Here is a 14,076-nt window from a genome sequence, read left to right as displayed (position 1 = left end):
AAGTTTGGATGCAATATGTCAACCCTTACTAAATTTATTCAGTACCAATCACTTTTCTATGCTAAGTAACAGTGACCCTTACCTTGATCCTAGAGGCCAAAATGCAATCCAATGAAAGGTCTCAATAAACTCAACTTATATATCAAGTTTGGTCACCATTTGTCAAACTAACTAAAATTATTCTATACCATAGGTGCGTTTGGTGTCACCCTCATGCCGGCCTGCCCCGATAATGGTGTACATCATTCTAATAACAATTTAAGGTTTCCCTTTGGTTAAAAATATAAACAAGAGCTGTCACAGAGACAGCGCGCTCGACTATTCCGCTGCTTTTCAGTGTAAGGATTGAAAAGTTTTGGCGAAACATGCATGGATCACTGTTAGATTAGATTTCAATGCAATACATGATGTGTGGAGATATTAACATAAATGTGGTTACATGCAAAATTTTAACCAGAATTTTAAGTGTATTAATAAAGGGCCATTATTTGCAAAACACAGTTATCTAACTTGATTATTCAATTAGGTTGGGTGGTTGAATACCATTATATAAAGTCTCAATGCAATACATCAAGTAGTTGCTGAGATATTATCCTATGTGTGCTAACATGCAAGACCTTAACCAGAATTTCTAAGTCGCATAATAAAGGGGCAAAAATTATATAATATGAAAGATTTATCTTACTTGATTTAATAAGAAGGTTAAATGGTTGGGAGCCTGTGTGTAAAGTTTCAATGCAATACATGATGTATTTGCTGAAGGATTGACTTAAAAGTGGTTACATGCAAAACCTTAACCCGAATTTCTATGTTGAATAAAAAAGGGGCCATTATTTAAATTTAATGCAAACTAGAGTTATCTTACTTGGTTATTTAAGTAGATATTAACCTATGTGTGCTTGCACGCAAAACCTTAACCAGAATTTCTAAGTCAAATAATAAAGGGCTATTATTTGCATTAAATGCAAACTAGAGTTATCTAACTTGGTAAATTAAGCACGTTGGATGGTTGAGTACCATTGTATCAAGTCCCAATGCGATACGTCAAGTAGTTGCTGAGATATTAACCTATGTGTGCTTGCATGCAAAACCTTAACCAGAATTTCTAAGTCAAATAATAAAGGCCTATTATTTGCATTAAATGCAAACTAGAGTTATATAACTTGGTTAATTAAGCACGTTGGATGGTTGAGTACCATTGTATCAAGTCTCAATGCAATACCTCAAGTAGTTGCTGAGATATTAACCTATGTGTGCTTGCACGCAAAACCTTAACCAGAATTTCTAAGTCAAATAATAAAGGCCTATTATTTGCATTAAATGCAAACTAGAGTTATCTAACTTGGTAAAGTAAGCACGTTGTATGGTTGAGTACCATTGTATCAAGTCTCAATGCAATACAAGTAGTTGCTGAGATATTAACCTATGTGTGCTTGCACACAAAACTTTAACCTATTTTTGGTATGCAGTTATCTCAAGGACTGTTTAATGAGTACTTGAGACTCTAAACAGCAGTATTGCATTTTGCAGAAAACTAAAGATTTGGCAATATTTGGTAAGCAGGCTCTCAAATTTATTATTATTTGTTTACGCAGAATGAAGTTAGAAAATTGAATAGTATTTGGTAACATAATATTACTATTTCATGATGTAATGTGTAATGATAAACACAGTTTAATAATTTAGGTTTTCTCTTTTGAGCTGGATTATTGATTATTAATACAGTATTTAAGTCTACCTTCAACGTTTTATTAAAGAAGGATACTCATATCTATGGGACTTTTGAGTACAAATCAATATACAGGTTCTCTAAATGATATACGCTTTGTCAAGCAGGCACATTCACCTTATGTATACCATATTTACTTGTTGCGGGGATATAGTTTTCTATATTTAAACTTTTTAAGATCAAATTCATGTACATGTCATTTAAGATAGCTCATTTGGTTAAGCTTCTGACTCTGGACCGCAAAGATGTTTAGGTTCAGGTCTCACCAAAATCATGACATATTGGTCAAATTTCATTTAAAAAAAAAACATCATTAAAACTGAAATTAACTTAGTCATTCAAATGTCCCACAGTACTTGTGTAGGATTAGCAGAATATGTGTGGTAGAAGCCAACAATGGCAGGAACCATGAACATCACAGTAATGTGTACTGTACAAGCCGACAATGGCGGGAATCATGAACATCACAGTAATGTGTACTGTACAAGCCGACAATGGCGGGAATCATGAACATCACAGTAATGTGTACTGTACAAGCCGACAATGGCGGGAATCATGAACATCACAGTAATGTGTACTGTACAAGCCGACAATGGCGGGAATCATGAACATCACAGTAATGTGTACTGTACAAGCCGACAATGGCAGGTATCATGAACATCACAGTAATGTGTACTGTACAAGCCGACAATGGCAGGTATCATGAACATCACAGTAATGTGTACTGTACAAGCCGACAATGGCAGGTATCATGAACATCACAGTAATGTGTACTGTACAAGCCGACAATGGCAGGTATCATGAACATCACAGTAATGTGTACTGTACAAGCCGACAATGGCAGGTATCATGAACATCACAGTAATGTGTACTGTACAAGCCGACAATGGCAGGTATCATGAACATCACAGTAATGTGTACTGTACAAGCCGACAATGGCAGGAATCATGAACATCACAGTAATGTGTACTGTACAAGCCGACAATGGCACGGGAATCATGAACATCACAGTAATGTGTACTGTACAAGCCGACAATGGCTGGAATCATGAACATCACAGTAATGTGTACTGTACAAGCAGACAATGGCAGGTATCATGAACATCACAGTAATGTGTACTGTACAAGCAGACAATGGCGGGAATCATGAACATCACAGTAATGCGTACTGTACAAGCCGACAATGGCGGGAATCATGAACATCACAGCAATGCGTACTGTACAAGCCGACAATGGCGGGAATCATGAACATCACAGCAATGCGTACTGTACAAGCCGACAATGGCGGGAATCATGAACATCACAGCAATGCGTACTGTACAAGCCGACAATGGCGGGAATCATGAACATCACAGCAATGAGTACTGTACAAGCCGACAATGGCGGGAATCATGAACATCACAGCAATGAGTACTGTACAAGCCGACAATGGCGGGAATCATGAACATCACAGCAATGCGTACTGTACAAGCCGACAATGGCGGGAATCATGAACATCACAGCAATGCGTACTGTACAAGCCGACAATGGCGGGAATCATGAACATCACAGCAATGCGTACTGTACAAGCCGACAATGGCGGGTATCATGAACATCACAGCAATGCGTACTGTACAAGCCGACAATGGCGGGTATCATGAACATCACAGCAATGCGTACTGTACAAGCCGACAATGGCGGGTATCATGAACATCACAGCAATGCGTACTGTACAAGCCGACAATGGCGGGTATCATGAACATCACAGCAATGCGTACTGTACAAGCCGACAATGGCGGGTATCATGAACATCACAGCAATGCGTACTGTACAAGCCGACAATGGCGGGAATCATGAACATCACAGCAATGCGTACTGTACAAGCCGACAATGGCGGGAATCATGAACATCACAGCAATGCGTACTGTACAAGCCGACAATGGCGGGAATCATGAACATCACAGCAATGCGTACTGTACAAGCCGACAATGGCGGGAATCATGAACATCACAGCAATGCGTACTGTACAAGCCGACAATGGCGGGAATCATGAACATCACAGCAATGCGTACTGTACAAGCCGACAATGGCGGGAATCATGAACATCACAGCAATGCGTACTGTGCAAGCCGACAATGGCGGGAATCATGAACATCACAGCAATGTGTACTGTGCAAGCCGACAATGGCGGGAATCATGAACATCACAGCAATGTGTACTGTGCAAGCCGACAATGGCGGGAATCATGAACATCACAGCAATGTGTACTGTGCAAGCCGACAATGGCGGGAATCATGAACATCACAGCAATGTGTACTGTGCAAGCCGACAATGGCGGGAATCATGAACATCACAGCAATGTGTACTGTGCAAGCCGACAATGGCGGGAATCATGAACATCACAGCAATGTGTACTGTGCAAGCCGACAATGGCGGGAATCATGAACATCACAGCAATGTGTACTGTGCAAGCCGACAATGGCGGGAATCATGAACATCACAGCAATGTGTACTGTGCAAGCCGACAATGGCGGGAATCATGAACATCACAGCAATGTGTACTGTGCAAGCCGACAATGGCGGGAATCATGAACATCACAGCAATGTGTACTGTACAAGCCGACAATGGCGGGAATCATGAACATCACAGCAATGTGTACTGTACAAGCCGACAATGGCGGGAATCATGAACATCACAGCAATGTGTACTGTACAAGCCGACAATGGCGGGAATCATGAACATCACAGCAATGTGTACTGTACAAGCCGACAATGGCGGGAATCATGAACATCACAGCAATGTGTACTGTACAAGCCGACAATGGCGGGAATCATGAACATCACAGCAATGTGTACTGTACAAGCCGACAATGGCGGGAATCATGAACATCACAGCAATGTGTACTGTACAAGCCGACAATGGCGGGAATCATGAACATCACAGCAATGTGTACTGTACAAGCCGACAATGGCGGGAATCATGAACATCACAGCAATGTGTACTGTACAAGCCGACAATGGCGGGAATCATGAACATCACAGCAATGTGTACTGTGCAAGCCGACAATGGCGGGAATCATGAACATCACAGCAATGTGTACTGTGCAAGCCGACAATGGCGGGAATCATGAACATCACAGCAATGTGTACTGTGCAAGCCGACAATGGCGGGAATCATGAACATCACAGCAATGTGTACTGTGCAAGCCGACAATGGCGGGAATCATGAACATCACAGCAATGTGTACTGTGCAAGCCGACAATGGCGGGAATCATGAACATCACAGCAATGTGTACTGTGCAAGCCGACAATGGCGGGAATCATGAACATCACAGCAATGTGTACTGTGCAAGCCGACAATGGCGGGAATCATGAACATCACAGCAATGTGTACTGTGCAAGCCGACAATGGCGGGAATCATGAACATCACAGCAATGTGTACTGTGCAAGCCGACAATGGCGGGAATCATGAACATCACAGCAATGTGTACTGTGCAAGCCGACAATGGCGGGAATCATGAACATCACAGCAATGTGTACTGTGCAAGCCGACAATGGCGGGAATCATGAACATCACAGCAATGTGTACTGTACAAGCCGACAATGGCGGGAATCATGAACATCACAGCAATGTGTACTGTACAAGCCGACAATGGCGGGAATCATGAACATCACAGCAATGTGTACTGTACAAGCCGACAATGGCGGGAATCATGAACATCACAGCAATGTGTACTGTACAAGCCGACAATGGCGGGAATCATGAACATCACAGCAATGTGTACTGTACAAGCCGACAATGGCGGGAATCATGAACATCACAGCAATGTGTACTGTACAAGCCGACAATGGCGGGAATCATGAACATCACAGCAATGTGTACTGTACAAGCCGACAATGGCGGGAATCATGAACATCACAGCAATGTGTACTGTACAAGCCGACAATGGCGGGAATCATGAACATCACAGCAATGTGTACTGTACAAGCCGACAATGGCGGGAATCATGAACATCACAGCAATGTGTACTGTACAAGCCGACAATGGCGGGAATCATGAACATCACAGCAATGTGTACTGTACAAGCCGACAATGGCGGGAATCATGAACATCACAGCAATGTGTACTGTACAAGCCGACAATGGCGGGAATCATGAACATCACAGCAATGTGTACTGTACAAGCCGACAATGGCGGGAATCATGAACATCACAGCAATGTGTACTGTACAAGCCGACAATGGCGGGAATCATGAACATCACAGCAATGTGTACTGTACAAGCCGACAATGGCGGGAATCATGAACATCACAGCAATGTGTACTGTACAAGCCGACAATGGCGGGAATCATGAACATCACAGCAATGTGTACTGTACAAGCCGACAATGGCGGGAATCATGAACATCACAGCAATGTGTACTGTACAAGCCGACAATGGCGGGAATCATGAACATCACAGCAATGTGTACTGTACAAGCCGACAATGGCGGGAATCATGAACATCACAGCAATGTGTACTGTACAAGCCGACAATGGCGGGAATCATGAACATCACAGCAATGTGTACTGTACAAGCCGACAATGGCGGGAATCATGAACATCACAGCAATGTGTACTGTACAAGCCGACAATGGCGGGAATCATGAACATCACAGCAATGTGTACTGTACAAGCCGACAATGGCGGGAATCATGAACATCACAGCAATGTGTACTGTACAAGCCGACAATGGCGGGAATCATGAACATCACAGCAATGTGTACTGTACAAGCCGACAATGGCGGGAATCATGAACATCACAGCAATGTGTACTGTACAAGCCGACAATGGCGGGAATCATGAACATCACAGCAATGTGTACTGTACAAGCCGACAATGGCGGGAATCATGAACATCACAGCAATGTGTACTGTACAAGCCGACAATGGCGGGAATCATGAACATCACAGCAATGTGTACTGTACAAGCCGACAATGGCGGGAATCATGAACATCACAGCAATGTGTACTGTACAAGCCGACAATGGCGGGAATCATGAACATCACAGCAATGTGTACTGTACAAGCCGACAATGGCGGGAATCATGAACATCACAGCAATGTGTACTGTACAAGCCGACAATGGCGGGAATCATGAACATCACAGCAATGTGTACTGTACAAGCCGACAATGGCGGGAATCATGAACATCACAGCAATGTGTACTGTACAAGCCGACAATGGCGGGAATCATGAACATCACAGCAATGTGTACTGTACAAGCCGACAATGGCGGGAATCATGAACATCACAGCAATGTGTACTGTACAAGCCGACAATGCCAGGAATCAAGAACATCACAGCAATGTGTACTGTACAAGCCGACAATGCCAGGAATCAAGAACATCACAGCAATGTGTACTGTACAAGCCGACAATGCCAGGAATCAAGAACATCACAGCAATGTGTACTGTACAAGCCGACAATGCCAGGAATCAAGAACATCACAGCAATGTGTACTGTACAAGCCGACAATGCCAGGAATCAAGAACATCACAGCAATGTGTACTGTACAAGCCGACAATGCCAGGAATCAAGAACATCACAGCAATGTGTACTGTACAAGCAGACAATGCCAGGAATCAAGAACATCACAGTAATGTGTACTGTACAAGCAGACAATGGCAGGAATCATGAACATCACAGTAATGCGTACTGTACAAGCAGACAATGCCAGGAATCAAGAACATCACAGTAATGTGTACTGTACAAGCCGACAATGGCAGGAACCATCAACATCACAGTAATGCGTACTGTACAAGCCGACAATGGCAGGATCCATCAACATCACAGTAATGCGTACTGTACAAGACGACAATGGCAGGATCCATCAACATCACAGTAATGCGTACTGTACAAGACGACAATGGCAGGAACCATCAACATCACAGTAATGCGTACTGTACAAGACGACAATGGCAGGAACCATCAACATCACAGTAATGCGTACTGTACAAGACGACAATGGCAGGAACCATCAACATCACAGTAATGCGTACTGTACAAGACGACAATGGCAGGAACCATCAACATCACAGTAATGCGTACTGTACAAGACGACAATGGCAGGAACCATGAACATCACAGTAATGCGTACTGTACAAGCAGACAATGGCAGGAACCATGAACATCAACAGAATGTGTACTGTACAAGCAGACAATGGCAGGAATCATGAACATCAACAGAATGTGTACTGTACAAGCAGACAATGGCAGGAATCATGAACATCAACAGAATGTGTACTGTACAAGCCGACAATGGCAGGAACCATGAACATCAACAGAATGTGTACTGTACAAGCTGACAGTGGCAGGAATCATGAACATCAACAGAATGTGTACTGTACAAGCAGACAATGGCAAGAATCATGAACATCAACAGAATGTGTACTGTACAAGCTGACAGTGGCAGGAATCATGAACATCAACAGAATGTGTACTGTACAAGCTGACAGTGGCAGGAATCATGAACATCAACAGAATGTGTACTGTACAAGCTGACAGTGGCAAGAATCATGAACATCACAGTAATGTGTACTGTACAAGCAGACAATGGCAAGAATCATGAACATCAACAGAATGTGTACTGTACAAGCAGACAATGGCAGGAATCATGAACATCAACAGAATGTGTACTGTACAAGCCGACAATGGCAGGAATCATGAACATCAACAGATGAACATCAACAGAATGTGTACTGTACAAGCCGACAATGGCAAGAATCATGAACATCAACAGAATGTGTACTGTACAAGCCGACAATGGCAGGAATCATGAACATCAACAGAATGTGTACTGTACAAGCCGACAATGGCAGGAATCATGAACATCAACAGAATGCGTACTGTACAAGCCGACAATGGCAGGAATCATGAACATCAACAGAATGCGTACTGTACAAGCCAATGATGGCAGGAATCACGACATTAAAAAAAAATGTGTAGGCATAAGCTGACGACATCATGATTCATAAACATTGACAAAATGCGTATTGTACCAGCCATTGATGATATGAATGTTGTCAAATAACACTATAAGCAAAGGGAGACAAACAGTACAAAACAAGGGAATATTGATTAAGATAGTTATGTTTGCTTATGTAAATACTAGCCATAAGTTTGAAAATACTCTAATATATTCATCAATCATCCTGAATTAACAAAACAAAAATGTATTGATTTTTAACTTAAGTGATTTCGGAATTTACATGACGCTAAAATCTGTTTAACTCATGGTTGCCAATGGTAATTTTTAAGTTTGTTTAACGAACAAATCTACTGAATCCAAGTCCATGTGCACTTGTTTGTCCAAGGTGTACAACTTGTCAGAGGTTTAATGGTTATGAATATTCAAATCAGGGTAAATCAGCACCATGTCAAATACCAATTATGTCAACATATTACAGAAGCATCTTGAGCTGAATTTTTACCTTTTCCAAAAATTTAAAAATTTCCTTAAATGTTTTATTGTTACAGAAGAAAGAGTTATGATAAATGTGTACTCATTAAAATTAAAACATTTAAACTACAGTAATTTAAAAACCATAACACAATTTTAAAGACACAGTTGTATCAAGAAATACAACTTTTCAAAAATTGCTACTCAGATGAATATTAGAATAATTCTCAAGTTGCTTGTATAGTATGGACACTGGTCCTTATAAATATTCTGGTATTGTTTGTGTTAGTAATCTATGAAAAGAGCACCAGATATGTTATATTATTTTATAAATGTTGGAGCATGTACACGTAGTAAATATACAGCATAGCAAGTATCTCCCTGGAAGTGATGGGAGGTTGATAGGGAATGGGATGGATTTAAAGTTATACATTTTTACTGGATGTTCATATTGCATGATTCATATTGGGTTATGAAGTCATTGTTTATTTCAATATTGCGCTTTGTTAGAATTAGCGGGACATTACTTCATCAATGGTATATGTGGATTTTCTCTCCTGCCTTACTGCAGTCAACAAGAATGAACACAGTCATACATGTACCAGCAATACTTAATTAAACAATTTTGATTATAAAATGCCACTTAAATTTCCTCAAAAAACTTATTTTTCTCCTGGTCTTGCAACAACTGAATAAGGCTAATTACAATCATGTCTTAAGTTGTACCAAAATAGTTTAAGCTGTTAATACACATAATTATATTAAAAATATATCATGAACGTGCAATGGTTTGATTCTATTAAAAGCCTTTAAATTTCAATCTTTTATTTGGTTTCAGTCAATAACAGTCCTTGTATAGTTAAATAGAGCTTTTTCAGCTGGCTTCAATAAAAAATCCAAGACACCAAAAGGTTTGATAAATAAATCTTCCACATTACAATGAAACCAGAGAATGGCATTCATTATTAAAGGGGCTTTACAATTTTTTTATGATTTAGAAGTCTCTATTGAGAATAATGAGAGGGAAGTACTTTCTTGTAGTTCCAATAATATCAATTGCCTGATTTTGGAGCAATTTACGTAGAAAAATGTATACACATAATCACCTTTGTTCTTCAAATCAAAGATAAACATGTCATTGTTGTAGGTTTGCTTTGAGGTAGAGTTTTAATTGTTCAATTCCTCTAATAATTGTTCTGCTTTACACTTTCTACAATTAAGTTAGGATTTTTTGTTACAGCTGCTTCGGTCCAGAAAGTATTAACACACTAATAAAAAAACATTAAAACTGGCACAAGCAAGTGTGTCCTCCAGGCTTGCTCACTTTCTGTATTTTATAAATCAAAACTTGTTTAGAAATATGATGGCAGTTGCCAAGCTCTAGTGTTAAGACTTAGGCTTGTACAACCAAAGGTTGAGTTTTAGTGACTGGTGCTAGAAATTCTAGAACAAAATTGTTGAGAATACAGAAGAATTATGCATTACATTTAGACATATATCATTTGAGTTTTCTCAGGACAAGCTGGACCTTGAGTGCTCTACATCATGTTTATTCCTTATATATTTAGACAATCTGAAGGGTTGGTGGGGGAGACATGTCCCTAGGTACTATGCACCTCTCTAACACTTAATTCTATAATGTAATTTGCTTAATTAACAAATCAATGGCACCAATCCCCTTTTTGACAGGAGGACTTGATATTGAAACTCAAAGTTGTTCAAAATTCATGACAAATTAACATGTGGGTATTCTACTGTATATTAAAGACAAAATTTCTAAATCACCCAGTCTTGAGATAAGTGAATATTCGTGTTTGATCTGAGAATGGGAGTAAATATTTAGAGAAATGCCATAAACTTCCCACTGTGCCCTTCTGTAGATCAAGAACAAACTAAGATCACACTTAGATATTCAAGTGGCTCTGTTTTTAGGCCTTGGTTTGCACACAACATTAATTTACTGATGAACACAGGTCTCTAAATATAATATTTCCCTTCTCTATAGATAAAAATTGTCTGTTTTTTTCCAAATATGTTTCCATTTAAATTGCAATACTTCTGTGATAATAATTGCGAGTAATTGGGAAGCAGCCTCCCTCCCCCTTGTGTCTCATAATTTATACTTCATACTCTCATTTTCTACCAGAATCCTGTTTAAAAAATAGTTTGTTTGTTGTTGTGTTGTTTTTTTGGGGGAGGGGGGGGGGGGGGGGGGGCAAAAAGGATCACAAGAAAAATTCCATTATTGCTTTGATATGATCATTTAGAAAGCTTCTGACTGAAACGACTGCCTTATTTTCATTTAATAAGTCACTTAACATTTTTTTAGTGGATTATAAAATGGTTGCCCAACTGTTGGCTATGTTTCATGCAAAGCACTTATAGATAGTAATTATTTATTTTTGATCTTCTAAACAATTAAAAGGGTGCAGTCTGCATCAAGCCTGCCAACATAATGGTTTTGAAGACCAAAAATAAAATAAAAATATTCATAGATGTTTTTTTTACTAATTGTATTGATTTCATATCTACAAAATGTATACATGAATGCTCAAGGAAAAAAGAAGAATCACAAAGGTCCTATTGTAGAAACATGGGTGGGAAAATACCATTAAATAGTAAGCAATCTGTCAAAAAAATGAAGTATAAAAAATAAAATACAATACGACCTTGTCAAGATTTAATTATTATGCTGAACATGATATATTCAATCATGCCAATGCATAAATAAACAAAAGTTTCAAGTTGCAAAATTAATGAACTATAGAACAAAGGGGATTTAACCAAATTTAGGCTAATTGTAATTGGATAGATATAATTCCACTTCTATACTGATGTAAAAGCAAATCCAAATAACTGGATTTTAAAGTTGGTTATATGCAACAAGTGTAATTATGGTATTTAGAGTAATAATGACCTTTAAAAGTGTAGCTTTTCATCAACAATTACCCTTGTACAAAAACAACAACAATACATTCATGAATCAATTTGTTATTTTATGTTTTCTTGTGTTTTTATAAATTTCAATCATTAAATTTGGTCCAAAAACATTAGTGAGTCCTTTTCAGTTTACAAAGTTTTTATATAACTATGGATGACACATTCATTACAAAGCCTTTTTTAAAAGCACTCAAAGTGAAGTGATAGCAAAATGTTTTCATGCATAAATTGAACATGTAACTTAATACACCCAAAGATCTCAAAAAGCTCTTCATTCTTCTATTTTATCTTACTATTCAAAGTTAAATTCTATATAAAAAAACATCACACCACTGGTTTAGAATAATAAATTACAAAGCAATTAAGTACAATCATGGGAATAAGACTATTGGATGAACTGTAGCCCAAATAATTAAAATACATGTATTTGGTGAAATAGCGCTGACCATTCTATAAAAAAATATTTTTTAGCTAAGTAGACTCCAGATTTGAGCATTTAACCAGTGCAGAGCTCTAGCTGTGGCTTGTGATAATTTTGACCACAGTTAAAGTAAAGAAAAAAACAATCATCAACTTGTTAAAAATACCTGCTTCTCTTTTATATTTTCTCCTAGCGCCAGTCCCGTAAGTCTCCCCTTTTTTGACCCCTGCCCTGCTGTCCCGGGCGGTCCCACCCCTGGGCCTTGCCCAATAGTTAAATCCATTTTTAGGAAATGTTCACATGAAATAAATCAGACTGTAAAAGTTCACGCGATCAGAGATCTCTATTAAACTCAGGAGAATGTCAACTCCGATCAATACACAATACAACGAAGATAAAAGATTAGCCATCAATTAGCTGACGCACGCGCTGTTAGTCGCCATTTTGTTTACACGTTACCATGATAACTCGCAAGTTTTCCCACCTATTTTTAAAATCAATGGAATGTGCAGTCTTTGATGACCTTTGCATGTTTCTTTATCCCAGCTGAATTGAAGCATCAAACGGCAGTCCTCAATATCGCAAAAAAAACACATTCATTTTACCAGGTTATTGAAAATCGTAATTGGGTTTTAACCTTTTTAAACATTCTCTCATAAAAAATAAGGTTCCAAAGAAAATAAATTATTCCACAGCAGTTCTAAATGTAGTTACAACTCATTGTTTTTTAACAAAGCCTCAAGTTTTGTTCATTTTTTTCTATTTGAGAGATTGACCAAATGTTTTATTAACGCATTCTATAAGAACATTTGGATTTTTTCTTTAAATAGAGTAGGAACATGGGAGATTTTGAATCGTATGTCAATATGGGGGAATAAAATACGCCCAAAATGCACGGCCATTTCGGACCCCCCCCCCCCCCCCCCCCCAGCCAACTCTTTAAACCAAATAAAGTTCGGTTCGAACTTAAGGTCGCAAGTCAAAGGATTACGCCGCTAAGTTACACCCCTCTAACTTCCAATCCCAGATTTGCCCCTGTACTATGCTTAATGTGGATTGACTTGGGTACTTTTTGATATTTTGAGGCCAGGTCACTGTGTACGTTTTGGTGTATTTTGTCAATAAACCAATTTGATATTCATACATTGTAATAACACTTCATATGTCTTAATGTGTAACCTTCGGTAAATAAAGCTTTTATTATTATTAACCAGGTTTTCACATAGTGAAACCCGGTTATTAGAATGACGAACGTCGTTGTACGGGCGGGCGGCCGGGCGGCGTCAAACTCACCTATGGAACTGAATAATTTCAGTAAGGGTTGACATATCTTCACCAAACTTGGTCTATAGGAAGAGTTTATGGATACCTTTCATGGGATTGCGTTTGGGATCCCTAGAGTCAAGGTCAAGGTCACTATTACTTAAAATAGAAAAACGGTTGAAACTGAATAACTTTAGTTAGGGTTGACATATCTTGACCCAACTTGGTATAAAGGAAGAGTTTATGGATACCTTTCATGGGATTGCGTTTGGGGTCCCTAGGGTCAAGTTCAATGTCACTGTTA

General features: G+C 39.1%; 1 protein-coding gene across 3 annotated transcripts in view; it reads right to left on the bottom strand.

Annotated features, from left to right (window-relative positions):
- LOC128242778 (dynein axonemal heavy chain 5-like) overlaps window positions 1-12,914 on the bottom strand; it is a 109,099-nt gene extending 96,185 nt beyond the window's left edge. For 2 of the 3 annotated variants that reach the window (XM_052960092.1, XM_052960097.1), the window contains exon 1: window positions 12,676-12,913. In XM_052960092.1, coding sequence (XP_052816052.1) covers window positions 12,676-12,792 — 117 coding nt within the window. In that variant the 5' untranslated portion in view covers window positions 12,793-12,913. Of the gene's footprint in view, window positions 1-12,675 lie in introns of all 3 variants that reach the window. The other variant, XM_052960091.1, reaches the window with a different exon arrangement.
- Window positions 12,915-14,076: the final 1,162 nt, after the last annotated feature.

Source organism: Mya arenaria, chromosome 8 (assembly GCF_026914265.1).
Source record: "Mya arenaria isolate MELC-2E11 chromosome 8, ASM2691426v1".
In the NCBI taxonomy this organism is placed as follows: domain Eukaryota; kingdom Metazoa; phylum Mollusca; class Bivalvia; order Myida; family Myidae; genus Mya; species Mya arenaria.
This window is presented reverse-complemented; position numbering and strand designations above follow the sequence as displayed.